The sequence below is a fragment of the Poecilia reticulata genome, linkage group LG16 (genome assembly GCF_000633615.1).
Source record: "Poecilia reticulata strain Guanapo linkage group LG16, Guppy_female_1.0+MT, whole genome shotgun sequence".
Lineage (NCBI taxonomy): Eukaryota > Metazoa > Chordata > Actinopteri > Cyprinodontiformes > Poeciliidae > Poecilia > Poecilia reticulata.
The window spans coordinates 9,300,686-9,320,300 of record NC_024346.1 but is presented as its reverse complement, the minus strand read 5'-3'; the positions used below and the strand labels follow the sequence as shown (position 1 = coordinate 9,320,300).

At 36.9% G+C, this 19,615-nt stretch overlaps 1 protein-coding gene across 1 annotated transcript in view; it reads right to left on the bottom strand.

Annotated features, from left to right (window-relative positions):
* rspo1 (R-spondin 1) overlaps positions 1–19,377 on the bottom strand; it is a 23,869-nt gene extending 4,492 nt beyond the window's left edge. The window contains exons 1-5 of the mRNA XM_008431094.2: positions 19,013–19,377; positions 13,743–14,428; positions 9,060–9,254; positions 5,022–5,165; positions 3,585–3,809 (exon numbers count right to left, since the gene is read on the bottom strand). Of these exons, the coding sequence (XP_008429316.1) occupies positions 3,585–3,809; positions 5,022–5,165; positions 9,060–9,254; positions 13,743–13,839 (661 nt within the window). The 5' untranslated portion in view covers positions 13,840–14,428; positions 19,013–19,377. The remainder of the gene's footprint in view (positions 1–3,584; positions 3,810–5,021; positions 5,166–9,059; positions 9,255–13,742; positions 14,429–19,012) is intronic.
* Positions 19,378–19,615: the final 238 nt, after the last annotated feature.

Sequence of the window (19,615 nt, the reverse complement as noted above, 5' to 3'; positions counted from 1 at the left end):
TATATACACAAGTTCATTATTTTTTTGTCACTCATTTTCACAAAATGAAACTCCTATGGGTTTTTGTGAAAAATATCAATGAATGCACATATTGTGACATTGACTTTCTGAAATGAGGGACAAAAAATATAAACTTTTTTAACATTTAACAGCAAATCAATGTTTTTTTTTTCTAAAATACTAAATTGAAGACTTCAGTTATTTACTTTGAACCTTTAATGATAATAAAAATAATCTTGTGAAATGATGCACATGCTTATATTTCCAGGTGTATAAAAATGATTATTGGTATATGCTCTGTCTTGTAAAGGAGATATGTCATCATTCTATTTGGCTGTGTTTTATTTACAGATGTTTATGTCCCATATTTTTGTAGATTTTCAATGAACCAGAGAAAATCTCATTCTCTGAATCAGAGAAAATCTACATAAAATATGTAAAATATGTAAATATAATAATAAAGGTAAGGTACATGTTTTTTTTTTAATATGAATGATTTTGTAAAGGAAACAAGTGCTTATATGTGAAAAAAATAATTGAATAAAATATTATAAAATTTTAATTTATTTACAACAGTAAAAAACAATAAGTAATTGTTTATTTATATCTCTCACACAGAAAACAGAATCAGCTAGAGTCTTTAATGGCAAAGTTTGGATTCAAATATTGGTCACAAAACCTAAGACATCTGTATTTCTGCCACTGACCCAGAAAAACATCGTTGTTGGGATACTTACAACTAAAACCTAGAACAATCTGAGCCACGCTAATTTTCCAGCTACAATTGATTTGTTAAAAATAAACACAGCTAAACACTCATTTGGTGAACTGACTGACATGTAGCAAGATTCCATAAAGAATGTGAATTATTAGTGTCTTTAATTTCATTAATGTTGCATCCATAAACTGAGTTTTTGTGCTCGCTATTTTAACAAGCCCTTAAAACTAAGCGTGAACAGCTGAAATTAAACATGATGAGCAAGAGCGGAGCATGTCTGAAGAGTCCTCGAAAATATTTCAAAAACACTAGCAGACGTACTCACTGTGTAAGGACTTAATTAGGTCTCTAACAAATCGCTGATGGAGCCGAGAGACGGGGACTCCATCAGTTTATGACAGCTCTGATTGCACCTACTCTCCATCCAAGCTAAACAGTTTTGCTTGACAAATGCAATAACACATGCAGCAAATCCTTTCGCGTGAGACTTTTTTTTTTCGTTGAGCTTCAGGAAACAGTGGGGGGGGACGGAAATCACAGCCAAATCAACACAAAGCGTGAGATCTGCAGGCCACTAAATCACTGATGTTATACAAGATCTGCCCCCTGTGTTTTATATAGCCCGCCTGCCAGCCAGCTCCCACAGATGAATCCACAGCTGCGCTCTTTTACCCACATGAACTTGTTCATTGGAGTCACAGTGCCATCACCCATGAATTATCCAGCCGATAAAAATCATTCCAGTGCATTTTAGCAGAAGTTTAGCAAGATGAGGCTGAGGAAAAAAAGTCTTCTAAACTTTAACAGTTGGTTGTTACGTAATCCGTAAGGCTTCTAGGATTCTATATGCGTCATGTGAAACCTCTTCTATCATTCTTATGTTTTTAATTATAAAATACCTTTGCATAAAGCTTAGGAAGAGTTTGCAGTTTTTCACCACTAAGTATTCTTTTGAACTCAAAGCCGAAAGTTTTTCCTAGAAGATGTGGCAAGAGTGAATTTGCTTCTTGTGCTTGATACCTTGTAGTCAAAAGTCAGTGAATAGCCAGCTCTTCGATGAACAACTACAATCCTTCATCCGAGCAGATCTGTACGGGACACTGTCAGATCATGTTCTGTTGTTTAGATCCAGAACCCGAGAGGAACTTTCCAAGTTTAGAGAATGGTAACATAATATGCAAGCCCTCCCCATGTTTACTCACATACAGTGTATCGGGGCAGGCCATCTGTTACATGTTGAAACATCTGTACTGCTGCCAGCACTGTGCAAATGTTGTTAGCCAACGTTGCTGCTGTGGCCGAAATCCCCTAAGCGTGCCACCGTCCAATAAAGACTTTAAATACTCCCTATTTAAAGTTCCGCTTGCCCTTGTAACTAACTTTACTGTTCTAGCATTTGTGAAATTGGTGCATTATGTAAAAGAAACTGACATATGGGGGCATTTAGAGAGAAGGTGATTTGCTAATAACTTCAAATTAACGTTAATCCTATTGCAATTGAAGAGATCTAATCCAATGAAATTAAATAAGTAGGTGCAGCAGCTACTGAAGTGCAGCAAACAAGTATTTGACTTTTTCTGTTTTTGCTTTAAGTGTCACACTTTTTTTTTTTTTTTATCTTCAAAAAAGATTTTTAAAAAAACATTTTGACAGGAGAAAGCCCGAGGAATGCAAAAACTGTTCCACAAATGAGCTCAAGTTTTTGTTTTTTTTAGAGGGGAAAATGCTTTCAAAACCAACTGGGCCCTGTGTGACAGAGTGGTTCTCCCCTTTGTTAAATGATGTATCAATTATGAATAACATTTTTCCGAAAGCTGCTTTCAAATTCAGTGGACCGACTACTGATACGATCAATATGTAACTTAAATATCACCTCAGTGAGACCATGAAGTGACTTAAACACTCAAAAAGCAACTCTTCATGTCCTAATCTAAAGAAATGTAAGAACAAATGAGAAACAAGGACATTTATCAGTAATCCATAAGAATTGCAGGGCCTTTTTTCTGGCTCTGAGACTAATGTGAGAGACATGAGTAGTAGAGAATCCTAGGAATGACTGGCCTACTATTTCTCGTAAAATCACATTAAATGTTTGTAGTCCAACAGAAAGAACAACACTGGACACATTTGAAAACCTTGGCAAAACCCACTACTGATCAAAAAGAACACAAAGATCTTCTCACATTTTCTCAAGAAATAAAAAGAAAAACATCTTGACCACCTTTAGGAAAATATTCAGTAGACTTATAAGACACTATGTGTCATCAAAGTCTTTCAGCGGGAATTTATTAATAGCCTAGTCAAGTCTGAACCTAAATCCAGGTGTGATAGCTGTTTCTCATATAAACAAACACTGCATTTTTCTTGAACTTTACATGCAAAGTTGCTATTTGATGGCCTCAGCAGTTAACAAAGAGTAGAGTTACTAATAAAACATTAATGGTCACTAAACTGTGAGAATGACTGTTAACCTGCTGGAGAGCAAGCGGTTGTGTGCAGCCATGAAAGCCTCTCGCTTCAGTGTTCTTCAGAAACAAACAGCCCTTTCTCTAGTTTTTCAGATCCCCGTCCAGCTCAGCAGTGCGTAATGTCCACCCTTCATCTGCTCAACTGGTGGATTGAGTTTATTGTTTATACGTGCTAAGCTCAGGAGATTCTGTAACCTTCTTTGTCTTCTGCCAAACCAAGCCCAACCAACATGCTGCGAGTCAAAAACACACTTGTGAATGTGCTAACCTTTTAAAAAAGTGAGTAATGAGTCATTGGATGCCTTTATTAAGGAACGTTTTGACTTTCATTTGCTCATATGTTCGAGGGAAAAAAAAGCTCTCATTTGTGAATCAGCTTTTTTAATTGTGTCTTTTACCTCGAGGACAAGGCGTCTTGGTCACAACACACTTCCTCCTTTCTGTCTCTGGAGCACAGGTCTGTGAGGGCACATAAGCAGGGGAGGTGTCCACACTGTGAATCTGGGGAAGGGGTGAACGAACCCGGGTTTGTGAGCCCTTCTTAAATCCACATGTCTTGTTCTTCTTCATGCAGGAACTCCATTGGCTCCACTCTCCTAGTTCACACTCTGAAGCATGATGACCTGGGACAAAAATATGTATATATACATATATATTTTTATATGTTCAAAAATCTTAGGAGCTGAGTGAAGGGTTCAAATCTTCAGCATCTCACATTCGCTTCATGTTTTCTGTGCTTTTCACACCTCAGTAGGTTTGACTTAGGATAATGAGCTTAGGGAGTCTGCACATCTGAAAACAATTTGTGATTTGTGGATGGATTTATAGCAGGGGAGCAACAGGTTTGAGTAGTTGCTAAGAAACTGAAAATGTGTTGTCTTTAAGCAGACTCTGCATGTGACAATTATGGATAGGAGCAGAGCCAGTTTAACTTAGCAATACAGTGCCTTGCAAAAGTATTCATGTCATGGCATTTTAACATTTTGCCAAGTTATAAGAACAGACTTCAAAGTATTTTAAGGACATCTAGAAAGTATTCACAGTGTTTGACATTTTTTCTTTCCTCAAAATTCTACACACAAATACCCCACTATGAGTGTGTGGAAAAAGTTTTTGAGGGCTTACTGAATATTGAAAACCAGAAAATCACAATAAGTGTTCACAACTCTCGCCATAAAGATCACAATTTAACTGTTTCTACTGAAATCCTGAATGAAGAGCTGTTAGAGGCTGTACAACAGTTGAGGCAGAGGTTTGCCTTCTTGTTGAAGATACAGCAAGAACTACAACACATTTATTCAGAACCAGAATGTACCTGAGAATCTGTGGCACGTATTAAAAGTTCCAATTCACAGACTCTTATCGTCTAATCTGACTAAACTTGAAAAGAAGAAAAATCAAAACTACAGTTTCTGGTTGTACAAAGCTGGAAGAGAGGTACCCAGAAGGCCTGCAGGTGTAACTGCAGTGAACGTGGCTCTACAGAGTGTTTATTTTAGGTAGGCTGAATAGAAATGCATTACACAATTTTCAGAGAATTCTTTGTAAAATAAAAAAATATATATAAATGATTTAACAATTACATAAAAATCTCATTAAAATACTTTGATGTTTGTAGTTTTAATGTGTCAAATGTGAAAAGGTTCACATTTGACACATACTTTTACAATGCCAAAAAAGTTTGGCATTTGACGTCTTTCAACTGTAAGTGCTTCAGGAAAAAGGAAATTAGAGTGTCGATATTGTCTCAAACAATGGCTAAAGAAGAAATAAGTAAGATGAAGTGGCAACGTTGTTTTGTAAGTTTTACGCAAAAAATGTAAATGTTCACTCACCGTCACAATCCATGGTGTTATTGGCGGTGTGCTTGCCTGGAGGGCAGCTGACATAACATCGGCCACTGTGTGAATACAAGCCCTCCTTACATTTTGTGCAAAAGTTGCGACTGAAGCATGCTTCACAATTGTCAATTTTACACTCTGAAAACATACAAAGAAAGAGAATTTCAAAGCAATCAGTTTCAGGATGTTTTCAGTTCCAAACACAGAAAATGAAATATTCCGTCTAAACATTTCAAACTTTGAGACAAAATACAAAAAAAAAAAAACCTTGATTTTTAGTTTCTCAAAGAGTTTTATTAGTACTCGTAAAATGCACAGGATTTTATTGTTTCAGAGTAGCTAGAGTTGCCTTTTCAAAACACATCCAACAGAGGGCTGATTTCTTTTAATTTTATTTTTTTTAACTAGTTTAAATAAACGCTGCCAGAATCTGTTATAGCAGATTTCACAACAGGTGATTTCTCAATATCTCAGACTTGAAAACCGTTCCAACATAGGGGTGACCACAAGTACCTCAAATCTGACCCTTAACACACTTCACTCTCTTGTGTAGCTTTATTAAAAACACTCTTGCTGGCCTCTCAGTTAGTCTTTAAAAATGGAAATATCTTTATGATCCCAAAGCGGTATGTTAAAAGAAGCATTGTCCAGACTCCAGAAAATATGTGTCAAAGTATTTATCATCTACAGATTTCTTCTGTTTTTATCCATTTTGGGTCATCATACGCGTGTATGTATGTTTTGTCAAGCACACATACGTAAATACAAGAGTGATTATGTTATGTGAATTTCATGTACTTTACCCAACACAGTCAGATCTAATGGTAAATTGTAATTGTGTCATTTTTTAAATGATGAATGAACTGTGGTTTAATAATTTTTTTTTTTAAATTCAATTTCACTTGACACCTCTACGGAAGAGGATTAGGGCCACTGGAAAAAATAAATAAAACAGTTCTGACTTTAGTCTCAGAATTCTGAGAAAAAAAGTCAGAATTCTGACTTTAATCTCAGAATTCTGAGGTTAAAGTCAGAATTCTGAGATTGAAGTCAGAATTCTGAGATTAAAATTCTGACTTCAATCTCAGAATTCTGAGATTAAAGTCAGAACTGTTTAATTTTTTTTTTTTCCAGTGGCCCTAATCCTCTTCCGTACACCTCCATACACTCAGGCCTTACCGTCTGACTTGTTGAAGTTGGTTAAAAGATTTCAAAAAGTAATACAGTGTTTATGATTTAATAAAATATTCCGTGGGTGTGTGTCCCTCTACATCTGGCTACAACTAATGGTATTTCAGACAAGGAAGATCATATCAACAACCAAACACGGTGGTGGCAGTGTGGTGGTCATTGTGGTGGTCATTGTAGCTTTAACATATTGGGAAGGATAGATCCCAATATAGAAAAAAAATCCTCTTTTGTATCATTTATTAACTTATCAATGCTACTCTTAAAATAAATGTGAGCAGATACATTAAATGAAAATAAAATAAAATAAGATATTATGAAGTACTTTACAAAGTTCCATTAGGTAAAATCTTTCTAAAACTGTGATAAAAATGTATTTTTAATACAGGCTACATTTTCTGCAGCTGCTGTGATGCCAAAACCAGAAATGATCCATCAGTGAGATCTTAATGCTCTTCCTTTTTTCTTCCAATTACTATTGTCAAACCTTGACAGCTAAATTTGGCATAAACAATCTTTTTAGCATGATAATTTAAGATTAATGTTGCTAATGTTACATTTAAGGATGACATGTAAAAAGCCAGATGATTGGATAATAACCCCAGTTTACCACTAAGTGCCTCTGAAAAGAATGTAAAGGATAAATTTAACCATATGAGCAACAAAATTGAAACAAAACAACAACAAAAAATGTGTTTTATGGAGTTTTGTTTTGTCTGCAAACCATTATGACATTACATTAACTTATTTATCAAATATAATCTAACTTGATGTGTAAAGTATAGTCTATTATTCATATGGAGGCAAAATCTGCCGACATAAAAGCAACTCAAAGTAGCATTTATCTCATTCTTTTATGATTTAACATGCATAATTAGGAAACCAGCTTCACTTTTGGTTTTACTCATAATCCAAACCAGCCACTGTATATGACTGCATATTATTTAAAGTATTGCTATAGTGAGAACACAACAAACATCCTGGCCTGACAAAACCCCTGCAGATCAGAGCCAACTGAAAAACAGACAAATACTGCAAAACAAACTCTTAAAAGTCTTTTCATTGGGATTTTTAGTCCAATCCTTATTTCTACCCACACATTTGTGAAAACAAACATCAGACAAAGCTCCTGGCACTCTTCACCTAAAAGCACTGGAGCCAATGCCATGAGAAGAAAAAAATAATTAAGTTATCAAATAGTGAGAGTGCAGCTGCCCTTTTAACCACCCTGTAAATGAGCAGAGGAGTATTTAAATCCTTACATTCCTGCAGCTTTGTACATTTATAGCTGTAATATGTATTTATGCCAGTATTTTCAACTGGAAAAGCAGCAATATAAAAGCAATTTCACAATCAATTGTTTAACTGTGCTTACTGTGTAAGCACAGTTAAACCAGAACATCTTCCTCAGTCACAAATATTTGTCATTGCAAATGTGACTAATACTGAAAAATTGCAGCACCCTCTAGGCTATTTTAAAGTATGTTTGAAAAGTCTAGGTGCTTACACTTATTTTATTGGATTAAATCTTTTAACTTCAATTAGTAATTGGTAAGTATAAGCACATTACTTTTTTTCCATTCCTCGTAAAGGGACAACAGCCTTAATATAAATTACTACTTTATTGCAGCAACATAACAACTCACTAAAAAGGTTAGGAAAATCCAACTTTAAATTTAACTACTATTACTCAAAGGGAAAATGACCAGCAAGTGTTTCCAGAAGTGTTGGTCTTTTTATGATTCCTATAAAGTTTATGTGATTACAGTATACGTGAAACGTTATAAATTTTTTTTCTTCAGGTTGATCTAACCTAACGAACAGAATATATTTATCTTTGAATTTTCAAAATGAAGAAAAAATAAAATAAATTGCACATTACTACAGTCAGAACAATAGTTAAACTGGAACTATGACAAACAAGGTTGGATGAGGTCACCCCACCCAGAGAGGGCTAAGGAGTTTGAAAATAAATAAAAAAAAAAAAAAACATCTTTACAGTTTAATGTTAGCAAAGTGCTGCAAAGTGGGGCGGTACGTCTATATAACAGCCTTTATAAGCTATCTACGTCCCAAATGGTTGTTTGGGAGGCATGCCAGAGGAAAGCCCTTTCTGTCTGTCACACTCATGTGGAGTCTGCTAAACTTTCTATTAAATCATATCACTAATGTTTTCAGCAACAAACACTTCAGATGGACTTAGAGTAAGGAAAAAATATCAAAATGTGGAAAAAAAGCACTTTATGCCGTGGGCTTCTTTCCAAAATTAAAACTGGATGAGGGTTCAGGTTTATCTTGCTGCAATGTACAGTAAAGATGGTAATCATGGAGAAAAGACGCCTGCTACATCTTGCATTTTATAGTAAGAACAAAATGTATTTTATTTTTGTTGAACATATCTTTGTCTATGTGGTGCTTATTTGTGGTTTGCGTAATATAAACGAAAATGGCAACATAAAATTAAAGAAATAGAAAATCGAAATAAGCATTTACCTTCTATGTCTGCCTAAGCTATTCAAAATAAATGAACATAGTTTTTATTAAGACATCTGCAGATGCAACAAGAGACACAACTTAGCCAAAACTTGGGCAGAATTCTTGTATAAACCACTAAAATGCCCACATAAGCAGGATATGATGAGTCAATAGTAAGCACATGTCTTCCACAGGTCTAATTTGAGAATTATCGAGAAATGAGCATGCTGAAACCTTCATGACTGTGCAGGACCGTATAGGAATGTCAACAAATTTACTAAGCCCACTCATATCCTGTTTAGGTTCATCTGGCTCTTTTCGGGAGAGTTTTTTTTTTCCATGTTTTCTAGTGTTGAAAGTATTACTCACGTGTGCATCGGTTGTTGCCTTCTGGATTCCGCATGCCAAAGTATCCCACAGGACATGAGGGGAGGCACACTCCTATCTGACGGATGTCATTGCGCTCCAGGAAGATGAAGAGCTTTGGATTGCATTTAATGCAGCCATTGTACTCAGAGCATCGGTCACAGCCTTTGGGGCAGGATGGTGGTCCCTCAGTGCTAACTGTGGAAACATGAGAATAAACAAACAGGAAGGAACGGGCATGAAGAGCTTACAGACAGTAAAAAATATGGCATTTGTCCACATTGGGTTGATGAAACCAGGGAGCTTCTGTGTTTCTGTTTTTGACTTCCCCGATTGTTATCACAATGCCCGCATTATTACGGTCCACAGGATTAAAGTTGGATATTTTTCACTGTTTATGTAGGTCAAAAAACATCAAAAGATGGAAAATAAAAAAAAGAGGTGAGGACTCTGTTGAAATTTTAAACAACGGGATCTGAATTTATCCAATCACTAACATTTGGCCATGATGCACATGATGACTGTGATGCACCAGCACCTGGAAGCTATGAAGGCTTGACGGAAATTTTCTGTGCTGTAAACAAAGATCCCCAGCTACAAAGAGAAAATTGCCGAGCCGAACGGCATTTTTGTCGGCAATAAAATGCCTTAAACATTCCTCTTGCTCCGGCTTTTATTGCTCAACATTTGAAAGCGTGGCCAACACATTTGGAGTGAACGAATGACTTCTTTCACTTCCTCCGCTGTCATTGCCAAACTACAACCATTAGTAGACTACAGTTCTAAAGCAGAACAGAAAATCAACATCATCATCCACATCTCCTCCTTCTATTCACTAATTGACTAGGATGAAATGCATCTTGAGAAATCCAGCACAATGGGACAAATTCCAGACAGAGAACTGAAGAATTGAGTATTGTTGCATAGGAAGGTCATGGTAGTTTATATTGTTGCCAAATTTTCCTTGATTCCTTGCAAGGTTCCCACATGCAGCTCAGTTGTTTTGCTGCAGCTTTAAAGGGGATTACTTAAGTAAACTCCTTTAAAGGAATATGTTAAGACAAATGTAAAATTTAAAACAAAGCAAACAAAATATAAAAGCTATGCAAATGGGAATATTCAAAAAAATGCTGATTAGTAGCCTCAGGCTGACACTACACACTATATCTAAAGTAAATTTGACTGATTTCTCAGATAAGTCAGGATTGTAGCTTTGAAGAGGGGTCCAGAATCTAAATAAACATTGACTAAATATCTAAGCGTATTTGTTTAAGTTGCTATTTGTTTATTTCAAGACTGGATTGATGGCAAGCGCAAAAAGAGTTTACTGTGGAAAGCGAACCAAAATTGTGACTACCAGTCAACTAAGTAAAATCTAGAGTTTGTCAACAAACATTTCTGATTGATGGGTAAATGGTTTAGAGAAGAAAAAAAAACAGCAAGTGTAAACATACTAATTTGACATACGCCCAAACTTGCAAGAAAACAAACCCTATTTAAAGACAAAACACACAATTTCTTCATCCCATGCTTCATCATGAATCATATCCCTCAATCTAAAACAACAAAAAACAAAAAACAGAAGACAACGTACACAGAAGCAGTAACCTAAATCATTTCTAGGATGTGTGGCTATAGTGCATATCCTTTACTAGCAGTGGTCTTGGGTAAAAAAAAAACAAAAAAAACAGTCATCTGAGTTGATTTACTGTGCTGTTCTCTATCAGCTCAACGTTCATTCGTACAGCAATCAATCTGCCGCGCTGCCCCCTAGAGATAAAGAGGGAAGTCCAAACCAGCTAAAAGGTTACTTCCAGGAACAGATTTCTCCATGGCTGAAGAATGGTAAGCATCAGTGAGCAGTAAAAGTTCTAGTTAGTCTCTGTTACAAATTGTGTTATCGGTAACAACTGTCTTTCTGGTGGGGCTTCATGGAAAATAAGCCGTTCTAGATATCAAGGAAGACAATTGTATACGTCCTCAAGTCTGGTTCATTCTTAGGGTACAACTTTCAGATGCCTGAAGGAGTGAAATTAATTCGACTAAACAATTATATGCAAGTAAAGACATCAAGGGGACGTCCAACCATGATAGTTGAGGAAAGAGGAGGCGTCTGCGTCTGAGAGACGATCATGGTTTTTTTGTAAAATTTGTCTACGGACACCACAATAAATGCAATAGAGGTGAATTAGTAAGAGTCATTATTCACCACAAAACTGATACAGGACTACACACAGGACACTCCTTGTGTGTAGTCCTGTACTCATATGTTATGAAAGGCCACTCAGCATGGAAGAAGTCACTACCCTGAAAGCAACATTTTTTGACTTTTTGAGAATAATGGGGAGGCTCTCTGAGGATGGCAGCATCATCTTTTCGCCTCACAAAATAGATTGCATTGTGAGAATTAGTAATGCGCATTGCATACCGGACAAGGTAGAAATGACAGAAGTTTGGCCTATAATGGAGATTTGTATTCTACCAGCTAACCGCAGTAATAATTGTTGATGATGTAATCAGCTGGTTTTAAAACAGAGCAAGTTAGAAGCAGCAAGGGAGGAGCTAGCTAAAAGGCAAGTGCATAAACATCACTTTTCTGGACCTGGTTCGAGTTTAAATTAAACTTGATTTAATCTAAAAGGTCCAGCATGCTCTGGCGACCTGTCCAGGGTGACCCTGCCTCTCGCCCAGATCGTTAGCTGGAGATAGGCACCAGCAACCCTCCCGACCCCACTAAGGGACAAGGGTGTAAAAAAAATGGATAGATGGATGGATGGATGGGTCTAGCATGCTAACAATACGTAATGCACATTAATCACATTACCTATTTTAACTTAAAAGCCTCTCTCCTGTGGAGGGCTTTCTAGTTTGTAGCAGCATGGTCTTGTGCTTGCAATACAGAGTCACAAACATGAGTGCAAAAGAAGAGCGAGGAGCATCAGTCTGGTGTGCTCAGCGTTTGGATAAAACCAAGAAATTGTGTAGCCTACTTATTGCAATGATGAATTATCCTTCCACCGAAGCACAACCAGTTCACAGTCAACATTTCCAAATTACATTTGAAAGAAAATGGCTTCCTCAGCCATCCTGAATATAAAAACATGGAAAACTGAATTGCTTGGTTTGAGACTATAAAAGATTTTCTTTTAACATTTTAAAACTTGCAATTGAAAAAGAAAATACACTAATTGAGTGGAATATATGCTTTTTTTTTTCCATTTTATAAGTTTTACACCAAACACATATTGTGACATTTATGATTAGCACCACCCATCACAATCAGTACATAAATTTTATTCCATATCACACAATATGAGGAAATACTGAAGAAACATCTCAATTCCTGAGGCATTTGTCTCTGTCAAATGAAAAGTGACACAAATCATGCCATCAATTTAGTTACAAATTTACTCAAAGACAACAAAGAATTTTTTAGAGAGTTCATAAAGAAAGTTTGTATGTTAGATCAAGGGGGCCTACAAATCTAACTTGGTTACGCCAGTTATGTCCACAGGATTCAGTCAAACTTGCAGCAAACTATTACAAGAAGATTGTTGAAGAATGAAACTCAGTCATACAGTTTAAAAGGTAAAATTTGAATTTAAAGATTATAAAGCATTCTCTTCCCAATTAAATGTTAGACGGTGAGGGAAAATAAATGCAATGCCCCAAGAAAAAACCTGGTTTCAACCATAGTTCACCTGTGAGATGGAATGTTTTAAGCATTTTTTCAAGAGATTTTCGTGATAAAATTCTGTTTGTTTTAGTTTGATCCTTGAATTCAACTAAGGCTAAACAATTTTAAAACGAAGATTTCTCTTCTGCTGTTTTTATACCAGAGGGCAAGATTGACAGAAGCCGAATCTGGTCACTTTGAAGATAAGATATCTTAAGATGTGTAAATTGAAAACATTTCCCAATATTTTGAGAGGGAAACCTTGAGCTGGCTGCGCCACTCTGGAGGGAACCTCCTGAGTATTATTAGTTGCTCCATATCTTCTGTTTTCATCACATTGCCACAAGATTAATTCTGACTCTCCCTCCCAGTTTGTGTGCTTATATTAGCACCACATCTGTTGCTGGGGCCGGTCTTGGTATTATATGTATTCTGGCTTTGAGGAGTCGGGCGAGCTTGGCATCCACTGAAAGCCCCTTGTGTGTAAAGGAAGAATTATTTCAAAGCTGACAGAAACACCAGCGCAGAGAGATATGCTGCAAGTCGATCCGGGCGCCCCGTCTTTGTAGTTGCGTGAGGTCAGAAAAATGCTTACAATAATACTGGCTGCCTGGTCCAAGAGAGAGCTTAGAGCTGTCAGGTACTCACTCTGTTATGTGCCCACACAGCCACACACAAAATGAGCAATGGCTTTGAGAGGGAATCCATCAAAAAAACCTTCTATAAACAACTTTAATACCCATAAAAGTTTTACATAAACTGGGAGAGGCATAATCTTAAAAGAGCCAGAAAGATGATCCATTCCGGGGGAAACTCTGAACCCAACATAACCCGCCTTGGAAAAACAAATAAGAGTCGAGGGAAAATAAACAAAATGTTATCGTTACTTTGCTCGTTAAATGTTTATAAGATGTCCACCGCAGTAAGTCAGACCACAGAAATGAAAAGGAGCATTGGTGCAGTGGAAGGAGACGGAAACCAATAAAACAAACCAAAGCGTTACAACTTACCCCGTCTCTGCCTTCTCGCCTTGGAGAGCTTGAGAACGTCACTGTGACCCATGGAGCTGAGAATGATCATTGCCAGCGCCACCAGTCCCAGCTGCATAGTCCCTGCTGCCTTCCAGGCTGTGCAAGGCCCCCCCCTTGCAACCAGATGGATCAGGTAAGGGGGGGGTTCCCCCTTCCTCTTTGGGGCAGGTGGATCCCTCTGCTGCAGGTACTGATGGACCCTCTTCTCAACAAGCAGTGCTGCTCTCCTTCCTCTCCTTCTGTTTGCCTCTCCCTCCCCCGGTCTCTCTCTGAATCTTTCACTCTACTGCCTGATATATCCACAAGTCGGAGATGTAAAGTGTGACGCTGCAATTACACGTCCGGGCAAGTACGAGGCAAAACAAGTCATCATGTCAGAGGTGGCGTAAACAGACGGAGGCGGCGGGAAGTGAGAAGGGTTAGAGCAGGGGATGAGGAGGAGGCGTGGTGGAGTGCTTGTGGGTCAACCCATGAAGTTTATGAGGAGCTTTAAAAAAGCTTAAAGCCTCCTGCTGGAGCCAGATTTGCTGTCGTTTAAGTATGCGTGCTGCTTTGGAGATGGAGGCAAATAATGGTGTGCAAGCTGACAAAAGACGGATACAGGTTTTTCTTCTGATGTCTGGTTGCGCTTTCGTTTGATCCGGTGCCTAATGAGCAAAAAAGGACTAGAGAAGAAAAAATAAATAAAAAATTAGAATGGATTTTATGTGGAAAATGCAGACACAGCAAATCACAGAAAGAATACTGACATATTTTAACGTTTTTGAAAACTTTTTTTGTATCTTCTGGGATTGCTAAATGTATTGAATTTTCACAATGTCTTGCAAAGTTATCATACCCCTTGAGCTTTTTCCACATTTTGTCACACAACAGCAAACTTTATCAAGTATAATTGTTTTTGCTCGTTAAATGTTTATAAGATTTTTTGGTGAATCAAGTCAAAGTGATTAAATTTGTAGGGCAAAAAAAAAGTTATGTATGGTTTTGATTTTAGATTTCTTTTTCCCCAGAAAACTGTTTCAGTTTTGCAAAGAGTCACAGAGAGAATTCAACAAACAAATGGAAGATGTTCCGACTAGTTGGGACCAAAATATAAACTTTTGGCCTAAATTCAAAATAACCTGTGTCACATAAACCAAAGTCTAACACATCATAGTGGAACCTGGAGGAAACGGGAAAGGTGTTCAGACTAAATGCCTAGAAGAAAACTTTTTGATGTTGTAAAAGACTTTAGAGAAATTTATTTTCTGAATATGTAAAACTAAATCTACAGCTTAGAGCATAGAATGGCCCAGTTAAAGTTCAAATTTAAATAATCTGAGCCTTAAGCGCTTATGAAAAAAATAGTCAAAAACAACTAGTGCTAAATACAAATGCCACAATTTTCACACTTTTATTTATAAAATCTTTAAAAAGCATGTACACCGTTCCTTCCACTTCATTATTAAGTAATATTTTTGCTTAGGTCTGTTACATAAAATCCCAGTTAAATGCATTAAAGGTTTGACATGACAAAATATGAAAAATGTTCATAAGTTTGGATTACTTTTGCCAATGGCAAGAATATATATGAAAACCCTCAAAGCTGCTAGCAAAGAACAGCTAAAGTGCACCCATTAGCACATGTTTTTCTTTTTAATCCACAACAAAGGGGTCTTGTAAATGACAAACTGAATTATTTTCAGAGATTTATTGACTTCTTATTGGATGATGTAAATCTTACCTAAATTCTTTAATAGAAACTCTCAAGAAGTTAATGCTGCAGGCCAGAAAATATCCCTTAGCTTTCCTCCTTATAAAACACGAAAGTGCTTTGAACCCCATTACTGTTTTTGCAAGGCTAAGCGAGGCAACAAATACAGTTTTCCACATCTTTGTCAATCAAAACAACAAACTTAAAAGTATTCCATATGGACATAATATACCAAAGTAGTGCATAACTGTTAAGTGAAAGAGAAGTATTGTTTTACCAAACACCAAATCTTTTATTAAAAAATCTAGAGTGTGTTGTGCATTTGTACTCAGTCTTCTTTACACTAAAAAAATCAGTGTTATCAGTTGCGTTTAGAAGTTGCCTAATTGATAAACAAAGTTCACCCCTCTGAAATTTCATCTCAGTATAAATTAGGTATGAATATATAAATTCAGTTGTTCTGTAGAGGCATAATGGGTTTTGTCAGAGAAAATCTGGAAAGAAACAGCATTGAGAAGATCACGGAACACAACAAACATGCCAGAAACAAACTTAAAGGGAAGTTTAAGTCAGGACAACCTCCCAAGATTTGAACACATCACCTGATGCTGTTCAATCCATCATCTGAAAGACGGGAGATTATAGCAACTGCAAATGTCCCAAAATAGGAATATCCATCTAAAGTCATAGCTGCACAATGACAGACTGAATCTCAGACAAAAGGCCTGCAGTAACTCCAGAAGAGCTGCAGGGATCCTGAACTCAGATGTGACAGCCTATGGCGAAAACAGCTTTTAGTTGTGCACCCCACAAATCTGGCTTTTTGGGAAAAGTAGTTAGCAAAGAGCTGATGTTGAAAGGAACCCATAAAATAAGTCTCCTCAAATAAGCCAGACACCATGTCTGAGTCACACGGAAGAAGGTGCACACAACACTCTTGCAAAGTATTGTGCGTACATCTTTATATTTTCTGATACCGATACATGAGAGTTATTTCAATCTCCTGTGATGTAAATGTTAGCAAATGGCCACAAATGAGGCAATATTTATGTTCAGTCCTAAAAATATATAAATAGTTTTGACTCATTTTTGCAAAGGAAAAAAAAAGGTTTATATCATTTTCTTCTGACTCAGTTAACTAGTGACACTAAATCCTAAACAGATGCAACAAAGATGTGCAATTTGGCTCCAGACTGCGTTCAGAGTGGAGTGGTTCTTACTCATAAACTTTAAGATGACTGGCTAAATGAAACAATCCATCATGCAACAGGGAAACCGAATCCCACAAATGCTTTGCGCTCACAACACCTTAAGCTGCATTTGGCCCCGGATCAATAACCCAGGCATGTTTATCTTCAGGAAATTCACTGTCATCTCTTGGAGGCGCAACACGAACCTCAGAACCTCGAAAGGCTTTTGTCATATTTGGTGCTGAGATCTTTTTTTAAGATAGTGTCATGTGCCGCCTGTATTTACAGCTCCCGTGTGAAGAGGACACACAGAACATGTTCGTATCTGAGCAATGGGCGGTCCTCCCTCGCAGCTCAATAAAGAAAAATATCACCATATTTGGCCGCTGAGCTGCTTGTGGCTCTGAATCACGCTGAGGACAATACCATTTGGTGCGTCTAAACATTCCAGCAGGCAATATTGCATTTCTAGCTCATGTATAAATCAAAAATATTTTTTGAATTCCAAGCATTCCTAGGGCCAAAAATGTCATGGGAATACACATTACTGTTATATATATANTATATGTGTGTGTGTGATTTAAGTATCTATAAACATATGCATTCTTCAGTGGAAGGCAAAGGTAGGCAATTAATATAATTGTTCATCATCAAAAATAAAAATATTCACATTTAAAGTTTGTTTTTACACATTTTTTTTTCCCAGCAAGAATATTACCAATGTACAATTTTCATTGCCGCCACTTTGATTCTTGTGCAAATTGTGATTCAAGTAACCGGAAACTCAGCATTTGGATGAGTCAGAGTGAAATTTTCCAGAACTCACTCACTCAAACTATGGGCCAGAAATGATTTTATAATCCTGAACTTTGATACTTCTGATATCACTCAAATGGCCAAAATCATTTCTGAGCACAGTGATCCAAAGTATATTTATCCTTTACTATAAAATACTATTTCTTTTAGGGTTTCATCACAAACATTTGTTTCACCCAGGAAAATGTGGTATTCTGTAAGCTGTTAAAAGTTCTCTCCACCTTCACTCCTTCATCCATTAAACGTTGTCTTACCTCTCCCACAGCCCAGTCAGCTCATTAAAAAATCAGGAGATTAAATTGCCTCGTTTGTTAGCCCTAAGTTTGATGTATCAATTATTCAGATGCCGAAAGGGAGCTGCCACTCTGGGAATTTATTGAACCCAGAGAAGGTGCCACAACTCTGAGCGCAGAGTTGCAAATGTCTGTGGATGAACTTTGTGTCTGTAATTGAACCTACTGTCATATCGGAGTGCTGAACAAATCTTCTAGCCATACTACGTGTGTCAGATTACTTCTGAAACACGATAGTATAAAAGGAAAAATCACAGGAAACAAAACAGAAAAAATGTTATATTTTTTAAGATTTCAAATAAAAGCTTCAAAATTACCTTAAAAGATAAATATTTTTTTCTGAGAGGTGATTATCTCAGAAGTAGTACTTTTTTCACAGCAAGATTTTCACAAACCTCATGAAAAGAACAACAAAAAAAAACATTGGTTGTTTTTGACGAAGCAACCTGTAAAATCTACCACCTTTGTATAATTCTTTATTGCATTTAATTATTTTTATTTTTATATCCAAATCACTATAAGCAGTCCAGACCATTTGCAGTGTTGACAGCTACATATTGTGTTACTCCAGGAGTATCTGCAGAAGCCGTAATTGCGCTTGTCATGAGAGGTCAAATTTGGAGCAACTAGCATAACTTATCAGACCAGGCAGCCAAGTGAAAGAATCCCTGCCATGTTCTCTGAGTCAAACCCCCACATAACTCCTGAGGCGTGCAGAGCTCCAGCAGCCTTCGGGTTGATCCTGCACAGCTCAGATCATCACAGGTCAGCTTTCCCCTCTAGACGCTTGCACAACATGCCAGATTACAGTAAAGTGCATTAGAAAGCTCTTTGAATATAGATTGAAAAAACAACAACAACAACACAGATTTCATCTCTCCTGCTGGACACTGGTAGTTTTGCTAAAAATTCTGAAATTTCTTATCCATAAACCTCTACATAAATGTTAATTTGGTTTACCTTGAAAGAACAAAAACAAATCTACACCAATTTATAGATATGTTTAAATTATGGCAGGAAAGAAAACTAATATTTAAAAAAAATTGACGCACTGGAACTCAAACCTATTACTTCTGCAATTAAAAATATTTCCAACTAAATCGTTAATTGACAACGCAAAACTAATAATAATAATAATAATAATAATAATAATAATAATAATAATAATAATAATAATAATAATTCGGTTAATTATGTTACTTTGCTTTTCAAGTTTAGAGCTAAATATATCCAATAACATAAAAGCCATAGACTCACCTGAGTATGTTGTGTCTGAAGCTGATCCCTCTTTTAAGTTAAAATCCTTCACTTCTTTAGTCACAAACAGATCCTTATTTACCGGAAACTCACTCGCAGTTTTTTTTCTCCTCTTGACTTTTAAACAATTATATTAATGCTCGATGCACACGACAATAAAATATGAAATCTACGTTATTATTAATTTTTTAAAAGGCACAAAAGCTACGCAGGCGCGCAAAGTCCGCTGTAACAGGTCAGTCTGACTTTTGTTCCTTTCTCTCAGTCGCGACGCGCCGCTTTGTTCGGACTCTCCTGCGAGGTGCGCTTTTTAAACGCGCTTTGGGGCTCCAACTGCGTCCAACTCCTGCGAGTGGTTCCAAAGCTGTAGTATTAACATATAAACTGCAGTCCCTGCCAGAGGGCACTGCAGGGTCCGCCCCTTACATTCTCACAATGAGAGGATAAAGAACCTGCGCTTATAGACATGCTGTTAAATAGCAAATAAATATCTGTTCCCACGTTTAGTGTCATCTCGGACTATGTTTGTGTGTTTGTTTGTGTGTGTGTGTGCGTGTGAACTCTGACATAAACCTACAATAAAACAAAACCATATGACGGAAT